This window comes from Pygocentrus nattereri, chromosome 14 (genome assembly GCF_015220715.1).
Source record: "Pygocentrus nattereri isolate fPygNat1 chromosome 14, fPygNat1.pri, whole genome shotgun sequence".
NCBI lineage: Eukaryota > Metazoa > Chordata > Actinopteri > Characiformes > Serrasalmidae > Pygocentrus > Pygocentrus nattereri.
Window position 1 is genome coordinate 33,506,582 of NC_051224.1, and position 27,937 is coordinate 33,534,518.

At 37.3% G+C, this 27,937-nt stretch overlaps 1 protein-coding gene across 1 annotated transcript; it reads right to left on the reverse strand.

Moving 5' to 3' along the window:
• Positions 1–242: 242 nt before the first annotated feature.
• b4galt1l (DP-Gal:betaGlcNAc beta 1,4- galactosyltransferase, polypeptide 1, like) lies at positions 243–26,899 on the reverse strand. Its single transcript, XM_017706271.1, has 6 exons — positions 26,009–26,899; positions 22,814–23,049; positions 12,837–13,024; positions 7,156–7,278; positions 5,570–5,674; positions 243–3,435 (listed from the first exon to the last, which is right to left on the reverse strand). Exons 1-6 carry the CDS (start codon positions 26,304–26,306, stop codon positions 3,300–3,302), a joined length of 1,086 nt encoding a protein of 361 aa, XP_017561760.1. The 5' UTR covers positions 26,307–26,899; the 3' UTR covers positions 243–3,299.
• Positions 26,900–27,937: the final 1,038 nt, after the last annotated feature.

A 27,937-nucleotide genomic window follows, 5' to 3' on the forward strand; every position in this document is an offset into this window, starting at 1 on the left:
AGCCAAAAGAGCCTGCTCTTCTTGGAGAGCTGAGCCAGTTGATCTGACCTGCTGAAGAGAATGCCATTACCAAATCACTAACACATAAGCCAGCTAGGCTACATCCATCAGCATCATTATAAGATTATTTGCCAAAAAATAACAATAATAATAAATAGATAAATAAAAATGAACCCTTTTCAGAATTTCTACCAGAAGGCCAAAGATGAAGGGGGTGTCCTACAAAACTGGCCAGAGATCAATTAAATCAAATAGTAATTTAATTATTTAAGATCATGATTGGTTTCATCTTCAGCATTACAATAGAAAGGCTTCAGAAATCAAGTAAGACAGTGAATAAACAAATAGCATGTATGTGTGTAGGGAAAGCAAAAAGCACAGTGAACACAACCAAGAAGATAAACGTTTTACAAAGAACATCTCTGTAATAGAAGGAAAATGACAACACCCTGAAGTGTAGTTACACGCTGGCTCTGATGAAAGGCCATTGTCCAAACAGATCTACAGCCTGGCAATCCACAACCTAAAAAAAAATAAAACACAAAAAACAGACAGTGATTTGTGTCAGATTAAATGGCAAGGCAGACAGCCATGACGTTTTACCAGAAAATCAAAGTCATGAGCGATTTTGTCCATCTTGGCATTAAAAAAAAAAAAGAAAGAAAGAAAGAAAAAAAAAAAGACTTCAACATTCTGACACAAAGACTGGCCACCTCCGTCGTTCAGCCAACAGCTGGAAAAGTCACTCCCAAGGTTTCCAACTGTACATTCATCTTGCTGAGGCTGAATTTTCCTTGCTCAGTATATATGAGAAAAGGAATTTGGTCAGGAGGAGGTTGAGAAGGTACTTCAAGTTTAGAAGGCCGTTTGAAGACGCATAGGAGAACAACATTTACGCTGCTGATTAACTCAGTCCAGTCGAAATCTTAATGGCTTTGATCCCCAGCCCCCCCCTCACCCTTCCACTAATACAACCCCACACAGACAGACAGACAGACAGACAGACAGACACTTCCACCCACCCAGACACCACAGCTTACTGCATATATGTGCTTTCTTACAGGTCAACGGTCACTGTGCAAAACGAACAGGCCACAATATTGAGCGAGTACAGGACAAAGTACAAAACGGGGACGTTGTTTTTAAAGCCTGGCTATTTGGGAGACACAAATGAAGTCTAATCCAGGAATAAATCCAGATTTTAGATGAAAGGAAGCTTTTTATTCTCCTCAACCTAAAATCTATCTGCCACATCTAACAGCATACAGTCAGTTACCACCACCAAAAAACACCCTGTACTTAAGAACTCATTTTAGCGTTTACTTTATTTTTTGATATTGGGAATTAAAATGTTTTTATATATTTTCACTAGTAAAAAATGACATTATTATACTGTCATTAATTGAATTTTTACAATTTGATATTAAAATATAATTTTCAATGGTAAAAAAAAAAGAAAATTGACATCAAAAACTAATTTTAAAGAATTAAATCTTTTATTAAAAACTTGATGTCCAAAAATATTTTTAAAATTATATTTTCATGTGTAAATTAAATAGACTATGAGAACTCTGGGCCGATGTAGATGTGTTTTATCTGCTGGATCAGCTGGATCGTTTTCACGAAGCCGCCTCAAACCAATGTCTATAAATATTTGAGGTAACAATTTCCATATAATTTAGTAGGCGATTTGGAGCAAATCATAAATTATTCAACTGTGTACTTTTACCTTTTTTTTTTACTTTTTTTTAACCCATTCAGAATTACCAAAATGTGATCACACATCTATTTCTCATTAACACACACATATACATTATATAAAGTAGAATCTGAGGAATCTTTTACCTTGAACACTAAAAAAGTGAACCAAAACAAAGTGTGATGCAACGAAACCTCAACTTGCAAAATACAATATTTTGTCAAATACATTTGCTTCAGTAATGAAAAGATGACTGAAAAGGCCTACTCCAACAAGAGTTGAAGCAATGTTGAGAAAAAAAATATTTACAGATCATTGCAAAACAAGCTCTGATAGAATTTATATGCAGAGATCATCATATTTGAAATGTGGAGATCAAAAATCAAGGCAGAAGGCTTGGCAAAGTACCAATATAAATAAATTATTACATTATCATTTTTGAAATATTGAATAAAACGTCAAAAAAAATATTTGTTGGTAAAGAGTTATGAATATTTTATTCCAAGGGAGGGTGAGGAACAAACTACCATGGGGTCAAATGCACCAAATATTTCAGATTTTATAACATGCTTTTAGTCATCTTCATGTATCCGCACAATGACATCTGCGAATTTTGACAGCAGACGGAAGAAGATTCGGCCTGAAGATATCCTTTTCTTTTTTCCAGATAATAAAACTCAGTAATTAGGTGAGTGATTCTAAACTATTAAACAGTTGCGTAAATGTTTTTGACAAAACTATGTTTCTGTTCTATTACTGTTAACTGTTGTTGCCAATGGTAAATGACTGTATGTTAGAGGCATACAAAGACAAGACTTGGCCTGTGTCTGGGGAACAGGTGCAAAACTCCACTTTGGTTGTCTATTGCATATGTAGGAAATTCTTTGACAATCTCTCTGTATTTGGAACACAGCCGGAGGATTTACATTCAGATTTATTTCAGTTAAAATAAAAATGAGAAAAATCAGTTTTTGTAAGGGGGTTACTTTTGGTTCCGAGCATAAAAATGACAGGCACGATACTGAGACCTAGGCTGGCACTGGCCCAAATTCTTTGCATTGCTTAACTTGGAATGAAGAAGTGCTAAAATATGTTAGCAAACAAAGAGCCCACCACCCTCCACTCACTCAGAACCACGCATCAACTCAAATCAAAGCAAATCAAACTCCAAAATCGACACACACACACTGTAAGCTTCATTTTTTCACAGGCCCGCAATAGGCAGGAGCACCCAAATCAGCAATTTACATCGATCACGGACGACAGCTGGCTCTTTCCTTAGCAGCAGTCTCTCAGGCAAACAGTTGGTGGGGGGTTGCTAAAGAGCATGTCCACAAAAAAGGCAGACATGTCAGTTTGTGAGAGAAAACGATTCCCTCTGCACACGGCACACTCGCAACCCTTCACTGTAAAAGATTCACACATCCTCCTCCCCCTCGCAGTTGTGCAAAGATGGCAAGAAATTTTTGTGAAAGGTCTTTTAAAAATATAGAATTTTCTTTAAAAAGATATGAGTTTATGATACAAAACTCCAATGCAAAACTCAAAAGTCAAGGCACATTTGGTTACTGCGTCCAGTAGATGTTCATAAGTGCAGGTATCAGTTTGGAGATTTGCCCACATCCACTGTAATTTTGGTGAACAGCTGGTCCCTCTCCACGTTGACCACTTTGTATTGTAAGGAGTTGATGCCGTCTTTGTGCATGGTATCCCTCGTGTGAGCTATTCGGTCAAACCTGAGACAAGAAAAATGGCAGAGTTAACACCGACATGGAAGCATGGGTTTGATACTACCCAAGACAACACAATGCTATGTTTCATTAGATTTCAAAATTCACTGTCCAAAATAAACAAATACATTTTTAAATAATATTTAAACACAGTAGTCGCCCTTTACAGCGAGTGAGAAATCAGGATCAACGGACCAATAGAAATACTCCAGAATTACATGGTATAAATGCTCTCTCTCATTATCTTACAGTGAAAGTTCAGGACACTTTTGCGTTCTCCTGTAAAAACGACTATCTTGGAGAGGTTTTCTTTTTTGGGAGAGCAAAGATTTGTTTCCATAGCAACTCAGTTGTTACTGTGTAAACAACAAAGTAGTAGTTATGAAAAATGTTATAAATGGAAAGAGAGAGACAATGTAGGCCATGGAAATGCAAATTTTGGCTATTACACCTGGGCTAAATTACATGTTCTGTTCATTTTCTAACTGAAACATTTTCTCCACAGGAAACAGGGAAGTTAAATATGGGATTTTTCTGCAAATTTCAGTTCACAATTTGTGTGTCTTCATAGTACAAAATGTGCCATAAGACTTGCAGACCACATTTTTTATTATTATGCTAAATCCAACAAATTAGCAGTAATTGTGTATTAAAATATAAAGAAGTCTGTTCTCTGTAGAGTCTGCATGTCAAACTGGGGACCTTCCAGCCTAAAGTGCTGCAGAGAGAAGCGTTTTTCCTCATCTAACACTCTGAATTCAGCTCATGAAGACCTTGCCAATTCGCTGAAGAGCTGAATCAGGTGTGTTGGCTTGACACATGAGCTGTGGAGGATGAGGATGTGTGAGAATTACTGTTACTTAAATCAACAAAAAGGTTGATTTGCATGAAGTCACCCTTCAAAGAGGATGTTTCATTTTGGTTGCTGTAGTTTCACTTAGATTTTCCTGTTGGAGAGCTTCAATATAGGTGGGCTTTTCAGGCTGATTATGATGTAATATTTGCTAGCTCAATATAAATGTTCTCCCAGTATGTTTAAATAAAGTAGTTTTGCATAATGATGAGAAGTGGTGTCATTGTTCTCTCTGTTTTTGCCTCAGGTAATGTTAACAGTTAACATTACTGTACAGCTAGACTTCTTAAATGAAGCTGAACCTTTCATTTAATTAAACCTACAAAAGTATAGTGCAAAATGAGCTTGTGTTTGATGTTTTTCAGCACTTTCCGTGTCAATGTGTGCTATTTCTGCTGCTTGTACTATTTGCTAAAAATGTTAAAGACCTTCCCTTAATGCATAAAAAATGCCTCAATTAATTCCAGTGATATGTACACCCATTTACACAACTTTAGTTATATTAACTTAAATTTCACTCAAATTTCTCTTGGAACTCAGTCGCCAACAGTCTTAACTTTCTAAAGCAAGTTTCATGAGACTTGAGACTATCCTAATGTTTGTTTTGCTAAGTGTCAGTGACATCGTTATCCTGAAAAGAGACACTAACATCACACATCAGCAACTACCCAGATACCCTAAAAAAATAAAACAATGTTCAATTGTGATTATATGGATCCTGAGAAGCAGAAAATGCAACCAACTTCTAAAACTAAACTTTGAAGTTGTGAAAAAAAATATCTTTGCAGCTTTGTCCTATTTTCATTTTCTGGAAAAAACTGAATGTGATCCTCCAAAAAAGGAACAGAAGCTGTAATAGAGGTTTTTGTGTAATCTTCAGTAAAATATCTTTTCTGGGTTTTTTTCCTGACACTGAAAATTGTATAATTTGTTCTGAAAGTGCTGTTTTTTGTGATATTAAAATGTAGCCTCTTTGTTGAACTGGGTCTTCACATTTGTCCCCCATCACAGTTTTTTAAGGACTTAAAGGTATGCAAGTAATATTAAACCTCTGTAACCTCCACCCATGTTAAGTAAACCCAAGCTCTGTTTCATGTTTACCCAACTTATAGGTTTAGGTCTGACATTTACATCAGTGCTGGTTCACATTTCAATGCCCTCTTTGCAAAGCAGTAACATCAAGATTGTTGAAAGTCACAGCAAGTGAAAAGTAGAAATTGGAAAGATAAAGAGGCACGCTGAAATGTTGGATGGGGTGGCATGTTTTGTAAATGTTGACAGTTGCACCTTTGAGGATTAGGTTCGTTCTGTTTGTCCCGTTCATGACGGATCATCCTGCACTTCCCAATCACGGCACTGGGCCTTGATATGGACATCCCTTTGGAGCTCAGCCTGAGAAAATAAGAACAATCTCGTTTCAGTACACACTCTTCCGCTCCGTGTTTACATACACTGCTGATTAATAATAATAATGCACTCTCAATAAAGATAAGCTATGCCGAGAGGCAATTAAATGGTACTGCCAAGGAGCTGAAAGGTCTTTTTAAAGTCCATCTTGGACACTTGATGTTTTGTCAGTGTAAAAACGTTTTCTGGAGTAAACAAGTTTCCTGATAAATCTCAGTTAATTTTGTAACAGACTTTCACTGATGAAAAGGCCCAGCTGCTGGACAACATTAAGCAATCTGCTAACAGAAACAAGAACGCCGTGAAAATAAACACTGCCTTTGTGCTGGCAGTGGTCTCTAAATAATCCTTATGCACTTTTGGGTATAAGAGAAGGTCAAATATATCCCTGTGTAAAGTTACCAAAAAATGTAAGTGTTGTGAGATAAAGCCCCCTTAAGGCTGATGCACACCCAATGAGAAATTACTTTCTACTTCTTTGTATAGTAGAAAGAAGTACTTAATTAAAAATGAGAAAATTCATTAGAGAATTCATGTCACCAACGAAGAATTGCAAATAGGAGGAGGGCGAATAAAATATGTTTTTTTCCCACCATTTAATGTGCAAGATATCAGCAATACACATGCTCAAATTAATTGACAGTCATCCAAATAAACCACAAAAATAAATTGTGTGTAAAGGTAAAATAGATCTGTAAGCCACAATTATCTTATAGCTCCACTCTCTATTATTACTCTTTAATCATTGTGTCTATGTTTTAGGTTCAGGTCATGCTTAAGCAATCTAGTTAATCTAGGTCTTTAAAACAACTGATTCAATATTTGGTAGAAGTGCACCACGGAACCTGCAGGTCAATGCCGACATCCAATATTTTTCCATGTACATCAGTGTTGACACATTGGTCAAAGATGAGGCTTTGATTATTTAAAAAAGTTCATCAGCATTAGATGAGGGCTAGCGCTAATCTGGGAAAGTCCCCAGTTTGAAATACTTGGTTTTGACTAAAGATTGCTTGCATACATATCAATAGCGAGAGAACTTCCTAAAGCAAATTTTTAAGTCAGCAGAGCACGGTGAGGCTGACAGGCAGCAGTTTCTCACCACTGGTCAGTCACATCTGCAAATAAACTAGGTCTTCTATCCATCTATGAGTTGGTAAAGCTCCAGTTCCAGAGGAAACCACTGCATTGAGAAATCTTGGACTTACAATGAGGATTAAAAGTCTCAAAAGCTTTGAAAAATGTAAAATAGCAAAAACATGGACTTAATGTTGGAGATAATGAGAACCTGGTCTGAAAGTGTGTCCTTTTTTTTTTTTTAACATGCCTTTTTTTTTTTAATATAATGTGATGAAAACTCAAGTCATAACAGCAGACTGAGACCCTTTCAAAAATACCAGATTTCTGTTTGCTGGGTCTGAATGCCCTTTCTTGGCATCATGTGTGTTCACTGGGAGTTCACTGACCTATTATAGATGTCATCATCCTCTCCACCCCAGCCCCAGTAGTTGTTTGGAAAGCCATTAATTTTCAGGAACTGCTCTTTGCTCATGGAGGACACTCCACCAAAGTACTGGTTATATGGCAACCTGCAATGGACAAAACGGAAGACTGCTGCTGTGTGTGGTCAACAATGCAAATATAGCCATTTTATTTATTACTCAAAACCACCAGTGAATCTACATATGTCTTCTGAGTTTTTATATCTAATGCTGATAAGGGTAAAACAGCGATACATTCAAAAGAGCATGTGAATAAATATTACAATTCCTCAGAGCAAGAAAAAAAATAAATAACATTGTTTAGTTGTTGTAGTCAGTTTATTAGTCATTATCATTACCTAAAAAATTACTTGATATAAGGCACTGAAGACCACAGATGAACTACCTGTTTCATTACAAACAGAGCCTAACTAGGCCTAATTTGACTTAAGCGCAGTGCAGTACATGAAACTGTGAATAAAAATTGCTGTATTAAGTTTTTGATGTTATTTTTGAAACTAGTGGGGCTTATTTGGCTGTTCCAACTGATAAAGGCTCAGAAAATAAATAAATATCATGATATGTATTGTGTATCATGAAAATGTCTTAGAGTATCATGATATTTTTACCTAACCCACCCATATTCCTTGGTGTTATGCTGTTAAAGTGGAAATTCACTAATATTCCTGCTTTATTCAGTGGATGAAAGTGATAAAGTGATTCAGAGAGGTTTAAAATGCTCAATCCTAGAGAAACTTTTTTTTTTACACAATAGTGGTGTTGAGAACCAGGGATTGCAATGTCTACAACACAAATATATAAATTTTGTTTACTATTCAAAATCACCAGTTAATCTACACCTTACTTAATTTTTTTTAAATGTAGTGCTGATAGTCATAAAATAGTGGTCTGTTTTTCCTTGCAACACCCTTCACCACACATAATAAAAAAAATAAATAAATAAAAACATTTTGATTCAAAAATCTTCTTAAAACTTCTGTTAAACAATGTCTCAAACATAGGGCCACATATCCATAAGCATGTCATATAGTAACTTTCTGTGAGGAAACTTTTAGAGGCATTTAACACCCCAGACATCTGGTTCACTGAACAATTCTCTGGAAGATTTTCTAGAATGGAGCATTTCACATCAAACACATTCTGAATGACTCTGCTAACATCATAACTGTTTATTTAAACAGACAAGGAATGGTAGGGTAAGGAATGATGAGTTTTCTTTTCCTTTTGTTTAAAAAAACTAAACTAAAATGCCTGAAAAGCCTAGAATTCAAGCATTCACTTTAACTTCCAGAGAGATTTTTGAAACTTCCAAGAGCATTTTCTCCCTTGTTCAATTCTGTTGCTGCCAGAGTACCGAAGGAAGATTACTGACAAAAAGCCCAGTCGATATCCACCTGTTCTTCAGCAGTTTATCAAGAGACCATCTTTATCCCTCTGAGAGCAGTGAGAAGAGAGTAGCTGTCTATGGCTCAAACACAGCTGCACAGCTGTTGTGAAGCAGGATCACAGAAAAAGCAAGAGGAAACTACAGTTCACGGAAATAAGCAAATGAAATGTCTAGAGTTGGTGGTCTGATATTCTGATATGGAGTGTGTGTGTGTGTGTGTGTGTGTGTGTGTGTGTGTGTGTGTGTGTGTGTGTGTGTGTGTGGAGGGGGGGGCACAGTGAGAAAAGCACCATTACAATATATCTCTAATGCTGATATTTCACAAGCTTGGCTCAAGGACTTACTGAGGTCATTACATAACTAAGTTTGTTACCCGGCTTAGGTTAAGAATTTTGCTCCGCAAAAACACAACATTAAAATACAATTAAAGTCACATTACATTAAAATGAAAATTAGATTATAATTATATAGTAAATACAACAATTTACTTGTCATGAAAAAATAACACTTTAGATATTACATCATCATTAGTTAGTCACCCTTTCAGAAGATAAAATAATTTAACAAGGATTCACTGAGCTCTTGGAAGATACAGATATCCATTACCATTACTGCTCTCTAAACATACACCGGACATACAAACACCAGCTTATCTTTGTAGACACCAGTTTATCTTCAGATGTGGTTGAGATGATCAGTCAAGACATGTTTTGGTGTTTCCTCACACGTAGTCTATGCTTGTAGACAATTATACTGACACACATCTAAATATATTTTGACAAAACAACAGATAGCGCAAATGTAATCGAGGCTGGGCGACATGCAAACACTCGACAGGCTGTATTTTGCGGTGTAGGCGGAATTTGGCTCAACACCTGTTGTCTGTACATGTAATCGGCCCCAAAAGCAATCCAGCAAAATTTGGTACTTACATGAAAACTGCAACCCAGAAAAAACACAAAAACAGAGTAGAATAATTAAGCGAATGATAGTGAGTTGGCTTTATCAAGCCAACTTTATTTATGTATTTATTGTGTAGAAACACACACTATCCCATTTCTTCTCTGGTCTAGAGCTGCAACGGCTGATTATGTTCATTGTCGATTAATCGGTTGATAATTTTCTCAATTGATTGATTAGTTGTTTGGTCTATAAAATGTCAGAAAATGGTGAAAAATGTTGATCAGTGTTTTGAAAAGCCAAAGACGATGCCCTCATCTTTGTCACCTCCCCAAGTATACTCAGTTTGGTGTCAACAAGGGGTAAAGAAACCACAAAACATTCAAATTTAAGTAGCAGGAATCAATGAAATTGTACTTTTTTTTCATTAAATCACTCAATCCAATTAACTGATTACCAAAATAGTTGGCAATTAAATTAATAGTCAACAACTAATTGATTAATTAAACTGATTAATTGTTGCAGCTCTGCTCTGTTCAGCTTCATGTTTCCATTAAGAGTTGTTGTATTTGTATAGATAAAGCTACTTACAACAACTAAGCCATATGCCACAACCCTAAGCAGTATTACATAGTATTCATTCGCTTAGCTTTAAATCCTATGCAATAAGTCAAAACATAAATTAGACTGTTTGACAGGCCTTGGGCATCACATCCTCTGCAAATTACTCTTCACAAATTGCCTGACTCCTTGTTGCGGGCTAATTCAAGAAAATGACATCCAGATGTTTTTAAAAGCTCAGCAGGAAGAACAAGACATTCACAGCAGTTCTTTACAAGAAGGGGGAGAACTCGTACAGGACACCATAAAACATGCAAACACGTAGACACAGACTGGTGTGAAAGAATAAAGGCACTTAAATTAGTATTTTTCTGCTGTAAAGCGCTGCAGGTTCAAAAGCTCCAGGATAAGAGGTTAGGAATATTCATAGCTCCCATGATAACTGCATATATATCCCGTTTTATTAACTTTGCCTATAAAACAGGGAAGTGGCTGTAGTCTAGTTAACTATCTAACTGCAACTGATAAATAAGAAGACTGACTTTGTCTTTACTTTACATTGCTGTGACTTCTGACAGGATCTGCTGGTCACGTACATTGTTGCTGAAATGGAAAATGTAGCAACGCAGCATTCCACTGCGACCAGAGACCAAGGAAAAATACTTTCCATGTAATTAGTGACAGCAGCTTCCCGACATGATAAGCATGTGCACAGACAGTGGGAGCAGAAAAATGTATTTAATAAATAACAAAAATGAATAAATATATAAAATGTTTTTAACTCACAGTACTCAAAATTACTCTTGGAAAACTCATTCATTTGTATCCATCAAGAAACTTAAAACAACCAGGTTCACTAACTAATTAGCTGAAAATGTGCATATGCTATGTGGGCTGTGCTTCATACCGCTTCCCCAAGCAGATAAATCGGATGATCTGATGTGAGCTCCTTGAAACAGTATTCATAGTATTCGATTGTTGCATTAAGAATGTGTCACCGCCATTTTGGCAGGCAAGCTGTAACACTTGCTGCAGCTACGACCCAACAGGTGTTTAAAGACCAAATAGACCAGAATGACCATAGAAAAAGATTAATAGATACAAGGACACTTCAGTTACAATCTCCAGAAAATGCTACAATTGGAAAATTAGCTAGACTGGTTACACTCCTCGCAAGTTCTGAACATTCTAAGGCATGAACCTTCACAGAAACTAATAAAAATGGCTCCTAAAACACGCTACAAGTAGAGAAGCAGCTGGAAATTTCAATAAATTCATAACTAGTTACCTTAAACTTGGCTTGGATGTCTTTAATGAGCAGCTACCAAGCAGCACAGCAGAGTTATAATGAGGCACTGAAGCTGCTTGACTGTTGAACACCTACCTCCCAGAGCTCTAATTCTAACCCTACATCCAAAGCCAAAAACGTCTATACTTACTACAGCAATGAGTGCACTTCTAATGGTGCTGCACTGTTTTTTCCACTATGCTCCAAATTATGAACATGCCATGTATGTATAATTTATGCATAGTTTGTGCCTGTATTTCACTTGAGGATGCCAGTACAGTAATTAAGATTTGGTGGATTTCGACAATCAACTGTTATATCTGTTACCTAGCAACCATTACTCTACATGCATAGATTAAATACGTAATGAAACATGTTCAAAATAATCAAGCTAGTTAGCAAGACAGCTAGCTATTGTTACTGATGTAAAGAAAAAGGGTCAAACCAAACTAAAGCACATTAACCTCATCAGACAGTTGCCGCTCCCCAATTTGTTTCATTTTGCAAGCGTTTTATCTGACTGTGCTACCAATATTCCTCCTAATAAACACGCATTCAGCTCCGTCTCCTCATTATTCACCACCCTCACTGTAATATTTTATCTCATGTGTTTTCAGAAACATTAACACACAAAGGTGATAAAAGGGAACGGTAGAGATTGTGTCTGCAGCGTGTGGGGTTTATAAAATGCTGGGTTTATAAAAACTCAAGTCAAACCACTGTTTTCAATGCAGATAAATGTAGCATCATTACAAAACTTAGTAAACTATGCTGCTTGTCGTGACATAAAACCATAGAAACAGATCATGTTTCCATCATGTTTGCCTCTGGGGTTGTCTTGGGAAAGAATTTAGAATATTTTGTCTAGATAGAACGTTTGTATAATACTGTTTTCTTATCTGGAGTTAGGATAAGACTATAAACTTAAGAACTGTTCTGTAATAGCTTCTCTCCTAAATGTAGTCATTAAGTTATCATAGTAACTAAGCAGATAATATTTCAGACTTAAGACTTTTCTGTAATATAGCCCGTGGTTATTTCTGCTGGTTGTTTGTAATTTTCTTGATGGATACAAATGAATAAATGATAACTTTATCTTGGAAAGTAATAAATAAGCAAGATATAAACTGACACATGACTAACTCTGAGCACTGCATTCCTCAAACATTCACTAATGCAGTGCAGGCTTGTTATCAGAAAAGAAAAAGAAGCAACTACCAATCCAGTGCAAAGTAAATGAGGCTCTGGGAGACCAGCTATGACTGTGAGGTGGGAATACAAGTGTGAACATCATGGAAAAATACAGGTGCTGCTGAGGCTCAGCTGACTTGCACTAAATTAAAATGCAATCTCTAGAGAATGTGCAACGAGCTGTACAGGCACTGGAGGGCTAGAGAGAGAGAGAGAGAGAGAGAGAGAGAGAGAGAGAGAGAGACTGCTGCCTGATAAACCACCTGCCACATGTTTTCTTTTTCTTAGATAAGTAAGGAAGACTGCACTATCCAGTACCTGAAGCCAAATTTGTCCATAGACACAGAGAGGTGTCTAGGCTGGCTGAAGCACTTGTAGGTGTTGCGGTCGTCCATGGGAATGAGGTCCACGTCACTGAAGACAAAGCACTCATAGTCATACTCCTTTAGGGCCTCAGCGTAGCCCACGTTCAGAAGTTTGGCCCGGTTGAACGTCTCATCTCCACCCTGCCGGGAAAACCAGCATGATTAGGCATGTATACGAACAAGACTACATAATTAAACCTTTGCAATGAACAAGATGTGACATTTATTGTAAAAATCCTGTAAGCATGGTATGGCATTGTTTATTTGTATTTAAAGTCATCACTAAAACAAAAATAAAGCACAGTTTGGCTTTTTATGGAAATGGTTGCACAAAGTATAACAGAAAACAAAATAAGAGAATAACCAAAAATTGGCAGAATTCTTAATAATGTGGCTTGTTGTTGGAGCGGCACAATTATTCTAAAAAAGTTGATAATAAAAGTAAATAAAATAAACAAAATATTTAGGTTTCTGTAGCCCACTGCATATTCCAATCATTTTTCATCGAATTTTATAATCATGAACATATTATGGTTGTCAGCACGTTTTTTAAACAAAATTCAAAAACTGATTTTATAACTGTTTCTCAATTTTAAATAAATGTTAGTAACAATTGTTACTGCAATTATAATGGGTTGAAAAACAGCTTGACCTACAACCACTGAGAAATTAAATCTTGCTAAAACAATTTCTACAATTCAAAGAGGAATTTTCAGATCTTTTACTCTGGCAGCCAACCAGATCTTACCTTGGCATGGGTCTTTATTACGCATGACTTTATTTACATGTGGATTTTCTTTATGTTTAACATCGATCCATGGTCAATACAAGGAAGACTTGTTACTATTTTAGTGCATTAACACACAAACCATTGTGGTTTACATGCATAAACGTGTAGAGTAAGAATTTTACGTTGATTTCAAACATTGCTCTGTCAGTTATGTTGATGTCGGATTCTTCATTTAATGACCTACTAAGACGGTTACTGGTCAAAAGAAATTGCCAACATTTGCATGTCTACTTCTTTAATATATTCCACTAACAAATCTGCATAAGGTTTCAATAAACAGGGGGCAGTAAAAGACGCAGCCTCTAGTGATGCTTTGGGTTATTGGCGTCAAGTTCGAGAAAAGTACAGCCAAAAGCAAAATTGTCAAATAATCACAAACATTACAAAGGCAAATTACTGCTACATCTGCACGTATATTTACATTAGAAACGGGAATACAGTACTTGATTTTGCAACACAAGCAATCATTTAAAAAGGACGATCTTCAGAGGTTATACCGGCGAAAATTATTCTGTAGTCAAACTATATGAACTTCCCAGCCAGCATTGTTTCGGCAATGACAATGATATAGGTGTGTTGTAAAATTTGAAACTAAATTTATTTCATTTTCAACAAAATTAATGAACCAATATATAAACACTGACCTTCCATCAAGGTGGAACAGCAAGTTTAAACCAAGTCATAGTGTAAACAGGTCATAAACTAAATTAGAGACAGCAGATCTTATCTAATCCTTTGTGTTTAAAACTGAACAGCCACAAGAACAAAACCATTGTGCATCTTTATACCTGCAAGGTGTGGCCTCATTGTTGGAAACAGCCCTCTCCTTACCTAGTTTGAGCCAAGTAGGACAACAGGACTAAGTCACAGTACACTAGGGTAGAGATAGTAAACAACAGCTGATTTTTCTACAAATATAATGATGTAGGATCAGCACCATGGCTCGAGTTACTTTACGAATACCAGCCCTGGGTTCACAAAGTGTCCTAAGAATGAGAATCTTCTTAAATGTGTTTTTTTTTTGCTTTGTTAACTTCATACTTCTACAAATTGTTATTCCTCAAAAAACAAAGAAACAATTTTAATCCCTTAACGTTTATATCTCGTCCAAGTATTGACTTTAATCAAAAGAATATCTTATTGTTAAGCTTTAAAATATAACACAATATCAATAAACTACATGATAAATAACCAATTGTCTACATAAAAAACAAATAAACAAAAAATCTTAAGAAATATTAAACATAATGTTTAATAGAATACAACAATTGTATTGAAAAATCCTTAAGAACTTGTGTTTATCTTAAAGATTTAATTAAACTGGTCCCAAGTTAAGGTGCAGCAGATTCCAAGATCTTGACGGTGAAAATGTAAACATCAATACAGCTCAAAATAAATGTCACTGTAGCATATACAGTTTCTCTTTTGTTGAGTGGGAGATTCCCTTGCTCCAGGACTCTTCCAGTAAGTCGTCTCAAGTTCTAATTTAGGTCCTCTTCACTTTGAGGCCTCTCCCTGCACTTTAGTCTCTTGAGGGCTGGATGAGCCTGCTGTGTGCGATCCACTTTTTCCTGCGTTGGCGACAGACAATGATGAAGGGTCTCCAGGGCCACAGGGCTATCTGTTAGCTGCTCTCTATGCCACGCAGACAGCAGCAAAAGCGTTCTTTTAGAACAAGGGGAAATTAAATCCGTGGTCCCCAAAGGCACTGAGCTGCGCTTGTCCTTTGTAGTGGGAGGGACATCCTTGGCCGGCCTTGGAGCCAGGGCCTGGGCTTTCAGGAAAGGGGCTCCATGGAGGACGATCAGAGCATCCAAATTTAGATGGGGTAAATGCACGCAGACAACAATGTCCACAGTATCATATATCACTACCCTTATCTGATTATCTCTGTGTCAATCTGCCATCCAATCAGCTTAAGCCGCAGATACACTACACAACTTTTCCCCCTATTTTAACCAGATTCTCAGTGGGACTGAGTCTGTGCTAGCCGTAGTCTGCAGATTTTTTGGGTCAGTTGGAGTTGACAGTTGGAGAGAAAACAGAGATCGAGTGAGATGTTTGGCCTCCCGATTGTATTTTAGACCAATCAAAGTACATCAGATGCAGCATATCGCTGTTGTCATAAGAAAACTTCGTATCTCCATTTTTTATGTTTTTCAGTTTTTGACAATTTGAAAAAACTGAGGGGGGGGGGGGGGGGGGATCTGGTTCCACTGACTTGCATTGAATATAAAGCATGTTTTTTCCTTCTCCTGTAATGTTACCATTTTGGAGATATGAGGTTTCCTTCCGACAACAGTGATATACTTGTCAATGACTCAATCTGAACGGACTCTTACACCGACTTATAATCAAGATCAAGGTTTGAGAAATCTCTGTCAAATTATGTGTTCTTGATTTAGGTGACAATAAGTCAATACATCCTCCACAGTTAACACACAAAAATGCATTTTTCTGCTAAATTTAGGGCACAATTTGAATTTTTGGGTGAGTTTAACATACTGAAAAAAACAAGATTTTTTGTACAGGCCACATTTTATGTTTTATTTTTTTTCAATGTATTAAATTCAACAAATCAAACAGTGATTGTGCATTAAAGTGTGCAGAAGTGTGCTCTCTATAGAGGGTATGTGAACCATGGCTGTCCAAACCAAACATTTGCATATGTTGGTCTACATTATGAAAGGTTTGCTGAATAGGCCAAGTGTGTGACATTTAAAAGATTTTCTTAAGACTTGGAGATGCAAATCAACAAATAAAACAAAATAAATACAATAAATTACCTTTTGGAACTCTTCAACAAGAGATTAGATGGCATCACTATGCAAGACAGAAAACCAAGAGTGAATAAGAATCAGGTAATTAAAAGAAAAGAAAAAAAAAGTGGGAGAGTGTGAAGAGTGTGTGAGTGTGAGAGTGAGAGTGAGAGAGAGAGAGAGAGAGAGAGAGAGAGAGAGAGAGGAACTAAGAAACTAACATCACCAACAGCAAAACCCAGCCACTGAAGTAGCCTGTGAGTGGCCAGAGAAAGAGTAGACGTTCTCACCTTTGTCCTCGTAGTAAGAGCTGCGTGCAAGCCATCAGACATGCAAAAGACTGGCAGTTTGGTCAGGAAAAAGGAAGACAGGATCGGGGGGGGGTGAAAGGGGGATGGGAGGTGGTGGGGGCAAAGAGAGGAGAGAGGAAAGGAGGGGTGGCAAAGAGAGCGAGAGACAAAATTAGAGAGCAGAGTGAGCAGAGCAGCACATAAAGACAATATTCAAGAAAGAAGAAAAGTGGGGAAAAAAAGCTGGTCACCCTGTGTTCTCTTGTGAGACCAGGCACCTGGAATACCACTGATAGACACTGGGGGCCATCTATTCAGTCTAGGCCTAATACTAATAATGCTGCCCACTACTGTCTAAAATTGATAATCCTGATAATTTTGCTTAATACTGCGATCACAATAATTTAAATAACAACTTTTGAAGAATTAAGTGCTTTCATTGCACTTTTAAGCCATTGAAAATCAACAGAAAACAGCATTTTCTTTCATGTTGCGGGAGATAAATCCTATTTACACAAGACACATTAAACCAATAAGCTGCTGTGTTCAATGACGCCTTTCACATCAGCCATCAGAAATAAAATAGACACAAAGCGTAAGCCATGCTAGCTAATAACAACGTAAAATTCATATTCACACATTTTTAATATTACACAATCGATGCCCACAATCAGAATAGAAGACAGCTATGACGGAAGCACTCCACTTGTACAAACGTGGAGAAAGTTCTAGAGTCTGGACTGATGAGAGAAAGAACTGCAGAGTCACCAAATCTATAACTCCTACAAGCAGCTGACACTGAATAAGTATGCTTGTCTGTTATACATATGAAGTTTATTTCATTGGTATATTGAATAAGTACATTTAAAAAAACAAATGTGGATTTCACTCCATCACGTCTGTTGTAAAATAAACCGATACTCTTATAAATCATTCTTAAATGCTTTGGTTTACACTCAAAACATTAATGCACAATATATAAAAAGCTCAACAATGCTTCCACAGGCCACTTTTTATTTTTGGTTTCGCCCAATATGTTAAATTCAGCAAATAAACTGATTGTGCATTATAAGGTGTGTACTTATTTTCACTAAAGCAATAAAACATAGTTTGATCAGGGGGGCCTAAACTTTTGCATACAACTGACAAACAAAATTTAAGTATTTTAGCCAATTTCACAGTTCCATCACTATCATAGCCAATGTTTATTAACTGACGGAAGAGAAAAAAATCTGCTCACAATACGTAAAATACGATCAGCTCTAGACTAAAGTAGAAAAACTCCACTGAGACTGCAGTTTCTGGCTTGGCCAAATCAGTATCTGGAAAACAAGCAACAGGAGACTAAAAGTGGGAAAAAATAACTGGATGGTGAAGCCCTACTCTCTGGTTTTCCCCTTATTTGGGCAAATTCACATCTCTTACCAGCTCATACAACAAGGCAAGGAAAACGTGGTATGAGCTGGCAACCTTCAGCCTAAATGGAAAACCAAACAAACGGTCCCGGGCAGAATAAACGACAGTCTTTCTAGATAAGACCTTCAAGACAATACATATACTGGAAAATTAAACAGAGCTGGCTACCATACTGAAATTCATCAGCTATTTGTGACGGGTCATTCAAACTGACTGGTGAGATCTGCTGTTTCTACCAGTCTGAGACTGCTGTGCTGTTTAAAATGCGCTCAGTGTGCTTTAGGATGACCTTGAGCATCAAATATTGTCATCTCTGCAAACTATTTCTACTGCAAATTGTACATGCAGTCATATCAGATTGTACTGAGTGTGCACAAACTTCACAGACAGCTTTGTTATTCCATCAATTTTATCTTTGATATATATCAGATAGTACCTGCAGCAAACCTTTCACTTTCACACATACAGAGAAGTGTATGTAATAGTCTTTTTTAGGATCACAGGACAGCACAGAACACACCGTGAATGAGTGCGAAGGAACCGTGTTATGCAGTCATAAATGATTACTTCATTTCTCTCAGCGACCGTATGAGGAGCATTTTTTTAATGCCATAACATCTTTACAGGCCACTGATTTTTTCACTTTGGAAGCCACACTGGCCTATATTGTGGCCTGTGGTCTTGTTTACTGGTAGTTGAACTTGAGTAGTTCTCATAAAAACTCTCATGAAGTAAACAACAAAAGCAAAACACAAGAAAATGTCACTGGGTGGGGAGGTTTCTGATTTCAATAAACCCCCTTTAAAAAAACCCCAATAACCTGTTCCTGTTCACAGTCACATGTACCAGCTTGCCTAAGAACACTTGCAATCCAGACTACAGGGAAGCAAAGCAGTTTGGTGGGAAAAAAGAACTAATAATAGCAGAAATGCCACTGTAAAAACTGAAAAGTCAGCTCAACTGAAATGCATTACTAATTACACTTTACATTTTTTGAGTTACAGGAAAATTCCATCATTTTATAAATTACACCTTACTAATTCAGTCATTGAGATGTACACAAACTCACTCAGAACAGTCTGATGTGAAATGGTTCACTGTAGGAAAATGTACAGACTCATTTCTTTACAGCAGGGGTGAAATGAACCAAGGGTCACAGTGTGTATGACACAAATATACTCATTTTATTTACTATCCAAACACACTAGTGAACCATCGCACGTCTTCTGAGTTTATATTTGTAATGTTGATGATGGTAAAAGAGTCATATATTTGTCATAACTTGTAAGTTTTCTTTGGGAAGTATTTTGTTTCATAATGTCTTGCATGTATTTCTCCACCATGAATGGATTAAAATACATTTCCGGCCAGAACTTCATGACAAAACTTTAAAACAACGTGTCTGACATCAGGCAGCATATCTAACCATTTCATGTTATAACTTTGTTAGAGTTTTAAGAAGCATTAAACTTTTCAGACATTGTTCACAACCACTGTGAGCAACTGTGTCATGGCAACATTTCATATCAGACCACACTAAAAGACTTTGTTTCTATCTCAGAAATGTATTGTGTACATTTTGAAAAGTTCCCCTTAACTTAACTAGCCCGAGGGCACTGCAGTTCACTTGACTTGGCTTAGTTACAAGTACTCATAGCTTACATTTTTAGTACTGCATCTCAGTTACAGTGAACAGTATAGAATTTTTAAAATTATTATTATTTTTTTTTTAATGTTCACTTGATATTTCTACTCAAATACCACCAGGATTTTTTTGCGTTCCAAGTTCAAGACAGCTCTGGCTGAACCCACAACTGCTGGATAACAGGGCAAGTGCTCAGGAGCCTCGGAAGTGATTAAATTAGTCCAAAAATGTATAACAATCTATAAAAAATATTAATATTTTGACTTTAAAAAGTGAGCAACATAGCAGTTTTAAACCTCACTGAACATCAAATAAACTTATATGATGTTACTGATGTAAAGCATAGATTGTTATTTTGTTAACTTACTATTTGATGTTCAATTACCTTATTTTTAGATCAGGCATGGAATAAATTTAAGTTTAATTGGCCAGGGGTGGGGGGTGGGGGGGTTCCATACTAAGCATTTTGTGTTTTTAGTAATGAGGCACACTACATTGGTTTCACTGAAATGAACATTATAAACCAATATTTCTCAGATTCTTTGTGCAGGTCACAAAACTGCTACATAGGTTAATAAATCTAAGTTGGATTTTCACAATGCGGGCATTATGGTGTTCAAAGGATTCTTCAAAGATACTTTACTGTCCATATGAGAAGATCAGACTGATCTCAGTCCATGAAGTGAACTGTGACTTCACAACATCTACAGCAATGGAAACCTCATACGCAAGTATAGATCAATCACGTGGAGGAAGAACAGACTTAATAATTGTTTAAGACTGCACATCCCAGAAAACAATAGCAGAAGCCTGACCACACAGCAAGACATCATACAGGAAAAACTGTTGTGCTATTCAATGCCACGTTTCACATCCACTTACACATCAGTATTTCCTTCCCAAGGTTAGACCAATGCTGCTGGAGGTGAAACCAGAGTACAAGGAAGAAAACAGACAGTAGTGTCTGAAAATGACTTCCTTCTGTAAAAAGTCACTCCTTACAAAATCAACAGAACATGCACAGCCACCAAGTAACTCATCAACCTCTGAATCAATAAAACTGTACCACTGATCCCAAACTTGGTACATTGGTCAGTACTGATGCGCACTAAAAGTGGGTGAAATAGCAAAGAGGTGAAGTAACTTCCACAATATGGTAAACAATATTCCGTTTTACAAATATTTGATCAATTGTAAAAGATCGCAGTACTGTTAATATTAATATTCTTTCTAATATTTAAAAATATTAGCAAAAACAATTAACATTTTTTTTTCAACATTTACAGATTGACACTAAACTTATTACCACAACGACTGCGCCAACTTGCACATCTAAAAAAAATTACATTCTTCTACTTTTTTACAATTTAGAGATGGCATATTGGAAAGAAGAAAATGCCAGACCGGATATGGGAAGGCAAGTGTGCACAAAAAAACTAACTGGCCCAAAAAAAAAAAAAAAAAAAAACTGCAGCAACAATAACAGAAAACAGTTTAGTATACATATACTGTATTCATAATTACCAAGCATGCTTTAGTGCCAAAAAACACCTCTGGGGTCAATAAAGTATTCTGATAGGCTATTTCCATACAGTCATATGCAAAGTTTGAACTGGTCAGATTACATGTTTTATTGCTTTTCTAACTGACAATAAACCTACACATCCTCTAGAGAGAACAAACTTAAACTTGCATATTAATATAAATAATATCTATTTATTTACTCAATAAATTTGGGGAAAAAATGTTCGATAACTTTTGCACAGGTTACATTTTAGGTTAATTCCCCCCCCCCAATATTGTTAAGCGCAAAAAACAGTGATTAAAACTTTGAACTAATTACATGAGACTGTGTTCTCTGTAGACAATAAGTTTATGTATTTTCAAAATCAAAACACTGGTCATTTTACCAGGCATGCCCAAACTTTACATAAGACTGGGTAGGTACATAGGTCCTGTTTAGCTAGTGTAATGATAGCCTTTCAGCTTATTCAACAGCTCATTGAACACAATCATGTATTTAAAACCAAACTTCAGCCAATGGAACGGCATGTTGAGTGGACCAGCCCAGTGGGGGGTTGGGCAGGGGGAACTGGCCACCACACACACGACGTATTACCCATTGCAGTGGTCACAGTTAACTAATTACAGTTCGTTCTGGGCCTGATTAAACAGGTTTGTTAAAAGAGAATAAGACCACTCGGCCCTCAGTCTACCCTTGCTGGATGGGAGGGGGAAGGGGGGGTGGGGGGTTTGAGGGAATTACTCCAAGCCCAATCCTGTAACATGTCTACTCTGAAATAGCCTCACTCACATCACAAGATGTGGTATTGTTAGTTGTGCATTCATAGCTGTGGGGTCGTAGAGTTTGTGTAGTTTATGCATCATAGCCTACTTTTAGATGCTCATTTTAAGTGAAATGTTTAAACAAACTGGGTGTTTGTTAGTTGGAATTGACAAAATGCACCAGCAAGCAGACCATATTTAAAAAGGCAACAGTTAAGATCACAAAATACCAGGAGAACAATTTACGTGCTTTATTATGGACCAATTAGCCATAGCTTGTTACTATGCGTTTCATACACTAATACACTAACTATGTCGTCGTTTACAGGCTGTCTCTAATTCTCTAAAAGGGTTTAGTTGCAACTTTCAAGACTTTACACAGACAAGAAACAGTTCCATATTTATTACAGAAACAAAGATGATTTCCATTAAAGCCTGACTTAAAAACGTATATCCAAAAATGGAAATACAACAATTAGAAGTGAATGTCTTCAATTATTATAAATCTGTCTACTTTATTACACACGCAGTTGTTCAAAGACCCAGAAGTGCCAATGATACCCATAACACACCCAGACCAGCATAACATAATTTACATAATAGCGTAATTTATCACAGCAATGATAAGAGATCTTCACACTGATTGCTGTCATGCATATATAATCAATTCAAGTCAAAGACTGACTGTATTGGCCCCATTCTGTCACTGATACACAGTTAAGGTTAACAACAGGAAGCACTGACCTGGTTGATGACGTACACCCCATAGTCCAGCTGCTGCCGTTGTAGAATGGGGTGCAGGTAGTATAGCCAGAACTTGAGGTGCTCGTCTCTATTGCGGAAGGGGATGATGATGGCTACCTTCTGCAGAGCGATGCAGTCTTTGGGCTTGTAGCGACCTCCCATCCGCAGCTCTGGGTTCTCCTTCCTCACGTTTTCCAGGCTGACTGGAGAGGAAAACTCGATCCGGAGGGGTCCGACTGTTCCAGAACAGACAAGAACACAACAAACTCGGGTCAGTCCATTTGTGAAAGACAACAAAGACTTGTTAGCAAAGCCTTCAGTGCTTGGAAACAATGACAGAAGATCCCAAACAAAATCTAAAGTCTAAACACTGAGGCAAGAATAAATTTACATTCTTCCTTCTTGGCCCTATCATTTGCATTTGGTCCTACCATTTTTGTTTCTGTTACCATCATTCAATACACAAAGGCATAATTTCACAGGAGATGTAGCCTGCACCGGACCTTGCTTAATTATAAGATAGAAAACTGAGTCACTAGGTTACTGGCATTGTTATGAGACTGCTATTCTGCTTATATGGTATGTTTTAGACCAACCTATGGGTGCTTTTAGGCCTAAACAGTGGATTATTGAACACATGTTCACATTTTTAGCATAGACCAAACGTCTTTAGTGTCTTAACACGTTTTATATACAAGTGTGTAATTTACGAAGCATATTTTGGGTCAAAGTACCAATGTTGTCCGTCCCACACATGTGATTTCAATACAAGTAAGTGAATGACAAAATGACAGCTCTTCAACTGAAACTGCACCTTAAAATACAGTTTATAACTGACATGTTTTGAATTGGACTTCCACACCAAATTCGTACTCATGCTAACTTGTAATATCTTAACACTAGCAGTGAACGTATTTTAAACAAACAAACAAACAAAAAAAACACAACAATCATTAAAAATACTCAGGAATCAGGCAATGTGTGTCACCATGATTAAATTCGGCCATTTCTTTCAAAATCTCTTCATGAACGGAGGGGTTTGATAAGTCTCTTCTTATTTTTTGGACAGAAGCATCACCTAAAATGTTGGAAGTCCCAGCAGTGCTAAACTATGATGACCGTCAAGCTGGAAGTCAATATTTAAAGAAAACTTCCATGTTTTATTACAAAGTGAGCAAAATTCGGTTTGAGAAGTTTGTAAATCACTGAATAAAAATCACTGTAGTTTTTTTATTACTGTTATAGGCATTATTATTATTATCGTTGCTATTATTTTGGTATTTTTATATGTGGCACTACAGATTCTATTGTTTCCAACTTTTCCAACTAATTAAATCTCAAAAAAAAAAAAATAAAAAATAAAATAGTGATACACATTGTGTACTTGAAGTATCGCGATACAATATTCTTGTCATATTGCCCACCCTTGCTCTGAATAACTTATATTTCTTTATATCCTAATCATATGATTAAGCTGTACATTTTAAAAAGTGGGGTAATTCCAGTTTAATAATAAGGCCACTTTTGTCCACTTTCAACATATGAATCTGATCCACTAAGCCACATCCACAACAATCAAAACAACTTAATCCAAGTTAAATTCTGTTCTAGTCTAAGTCGGCGGCAGAACCAACCCTACAGACACATTTTCCCAAACCACTGATTTTAACCAGTACAGATTTGCTTCCTTGACATATGGCTAAATGATACATTTAGATAACACAGTGTTTCAGTGAAGAGCTCAACCACTTACTTACATTGAATTAACCTTATAGCAATTTTTAAGACTATAATTTTCAAATGGCAAGAGCTGCTATTTTAAATCTAGTCTATATAAGCAATAACATAGTTTTAACATAGTACTAAATAGAGAGAATATTTAGCCAAATAACAGAGTCTGTGATCTGCTTAGATATCAATTTTACTGGTGACAAAAACCCAAGTACAAGCAAACATGTTTATCCAGGAAATAATGTGGTGCTATGGAAAGAATTTACATTTATTTTAGGGATTAATTTAACAGTATCTACAGAATGGACCAACACTGCTGTACACTATTTTACTAAGCAAATCAGTAGATGAACTAACACTAAAGCTTCCAGCTTAGAGCTAGACGTGGCATAGTCACTGTCTTTTATATGAGGGTAATTGTTTTCTATTGGCGGGAGGACATGCAAATATGCTACCTTGTTATGGTTTCACTGAGATCTATCTTTCGGCTATTGTGGTTATCCTGGGTGTAGTACTTCATATTTTTAAGTCATGTTCGAAGGCATGAAGGCACAGGTTTGTTAGCAGTCAAGTAAGATAAGATATAGACACAACACTAAGGAAGGAGGGTCTGTCTTTGGGCTGTATGCCTTATTGTGGCACTGAATTGCCACCTTACCTCGTTCCTACACTCACTGGCCTTTTCATCAGGTACACCTACTAATTTCCGACTAAAATGCACAGTTGGTTGCTATTTTGAACACTGAAATAAACTGTTGCATAGTGTCATTTTGTTGTACTGTCAGCTTTGTGAGAACCTCGTGTCAACTACTGACAGTGAATAGGCTGTATAGCCTTACCTAGACTGTATTTGAACTGCAGGGGCCAGTTTTACTTCATTCACCTCACAAAACGTCACACGCCAAGCTTTACAATTTAATGTGATTCCACAGGAAAGTAAAGCATTTGCAGGGTCAAACGCATTTAAACACCCTGCAACTCGACCAAATGGCCCTGACACCAGACCAGACTGTGAACAAAGGACGTTTCCTCAAAAGATCTTCAAAGGTAAATCACTGACTGGGAGCACAGCTGCATAAACATGAAATCTAATGGTGCGCAGCAGTGAGAGAAGAGTAGCTGTGACAACACCACGCAGGCAAATTGATGAGATGATAACATCAAACCTCAAATCTCAGGACAGACACTTATCAGACGGACTCATCATAAAGGAAACAGAGCTCACCAAATATCTCGCCTGTCGAGGTCCAACATGTCACATAAACGAGATTAAGACAGAAAATACTGCAAAACAATGTCAGATGGATCCAAATCTGCCGTGTTCTTCTAATATACTACAACAAATTCGTGAACCTGACTGATTCACGTCCATAACACTCAGTCAGCCTTTTCACTAAGAAACTATTTCTTTAAAAAGGCTCAACAACAAAAAGACACAAGTACGAAGTGTTTAAGAGCTCTTACCCAGTATAGGCGACGGGTCGGGGCATTTTTCAAGGTTTTCCAAGCTCTTTTCAGTAGCGTTGTGATGCCTGGAAAGCGGAAAGTTGGTGGTGGGCTTCGTCTCTCCTTCACTGCCGTGCACGTAGGCTGTCAGCTTTCTTTGGTCCTGCTGGATTTGCTGGTGTTGTAGAAACGTTTGCTTAAAGTCTATCGACCTCACATAATAAAATACAGTGACCGATATGTGAAGAAAGCACAGGAGCACAACCAGAGTGCACGTCCTGTGAAGGAAACTAAAATTCACATTTGAATCACGCATTTTTTTAAATATCCGACCCAGACCTAACTAGCTAGCCTAAAAATAATAATCACACAATAAGGTGATATAATATATAACTACACATGGATTTAGTATCTCAGTCTAAACGAACTTGGTAGGTTAAGTCAGCTAGTCGCATTTAGAGCCAACAGCTAGCTTCTCTCCAAACGCCTTCCTGTCCGTTACCAGCATTTTAAGCTGACGTTGTTCTACGTTAGCTTTAAAATTGAGTAAAATATCTAGTTTGTAGGTACGTAACGTTACATAAAAAGCTCTCTCATTAAAACGACCACAGTTATGTTTTCCGTCAGCCAAAACCCGTTTAAAGCTACTTTTTTCCGCGAAGCTAGGCGTTAGCTCGCTAGCGTTAGCTGCTCAGCTAAGCCAAATCATTTTTCTCAAGCTAGATAGCTCAAATGCGCTTCTGCGTCGCTTAAACCAACGAATTTTAAACAAACAAGCGCTGAATAATAACTAAACGTTAACGTCTCCCGGCGTTTTAAGTTTCGTGAGACGAGGTTTTGCGAAGACGCTTTCTTCCTTTGGAAAAGTTGCTCCGTTCGTTTGTAAGTAACGGAGCGCAGAGACTCGGGTTTGACAAGTCACAGCAAGTCTGTGCGGCTACGTACAATACGCGGCTTACGCTACCTGCGTAGTCACAGTAGCTGCGTTGTTAACCAGCGTTGTGCTGCTTGCTTACGTTGACTTACAGTACGACGAATAGCTAATGTAACTTCTAGATACTCTGTAATAACTGGAAATAATCGCTTTCGTCTTTTTCCAATCAAGTTTTCTTTCAACACATTCAAACAGGTGAATGAAACATCCCTGCAACACGTTGGCTTTGGTTTTGCCTGATCTCGCAGCCATGCTCCTTCGCATTGCTGGTCCGCTCTGCTGAGGCGATGTGCTGTATATCGGGCAAAATCAGGGCCCGCAGCCGGAAAAGGGTTATTCCTTCTCGTATTCGGACGCAGCCAGGGGTTCCCCTGCAGTCTTAAAGGGGAACTCCAATTTAAAAAATGGATTTATTTCTGAATAATCCAGCCCTTGAGACGTAAACAAAGCAATTCAAAGTGCTTTGGTGTGAAATGGCTCATTTGTAGAGACACTTATATTGACGGTGGTGATAGGAACCAGGGGTCACCAGGTCTACAAACACGCATGCATCCACTTGATTTACCATCCAAAACCACCACTGAGCCTATACGTGCCTTCTGAGTCTCAGATGGAAAGTTGATGATGGTAAAATAACGGCAAATCCAAAAAAAAAAGTTTTCTTTGGGGTCTATTTTGCCTTACAACATTCTGCGTGGGTCACTATGCCGTGAGTGGATTAAAATAAATGAACTAAAATACATTTTAAGGCCGAACTTTTGTCACAAAACTAAAATACAACAATGTATCAGACATTAGGCAGCACACGTAAGCCTTTTCATGTAATAACCTTGAGGAAATTAGAGGTGGGCGTCTGGTTCCATTGACTGCTGTTTTACCAGCATTCTACGTTTTTTGTCCATTTATTTATTTGCGTTATGTATAACTTGTGTTTTTATGGCTGTTGTCGTTTGCTTTTAAGGCTGATATGTCGAAACGACATCTGCTCTGCTTCGTTCCGAAAGTAAAAGTGA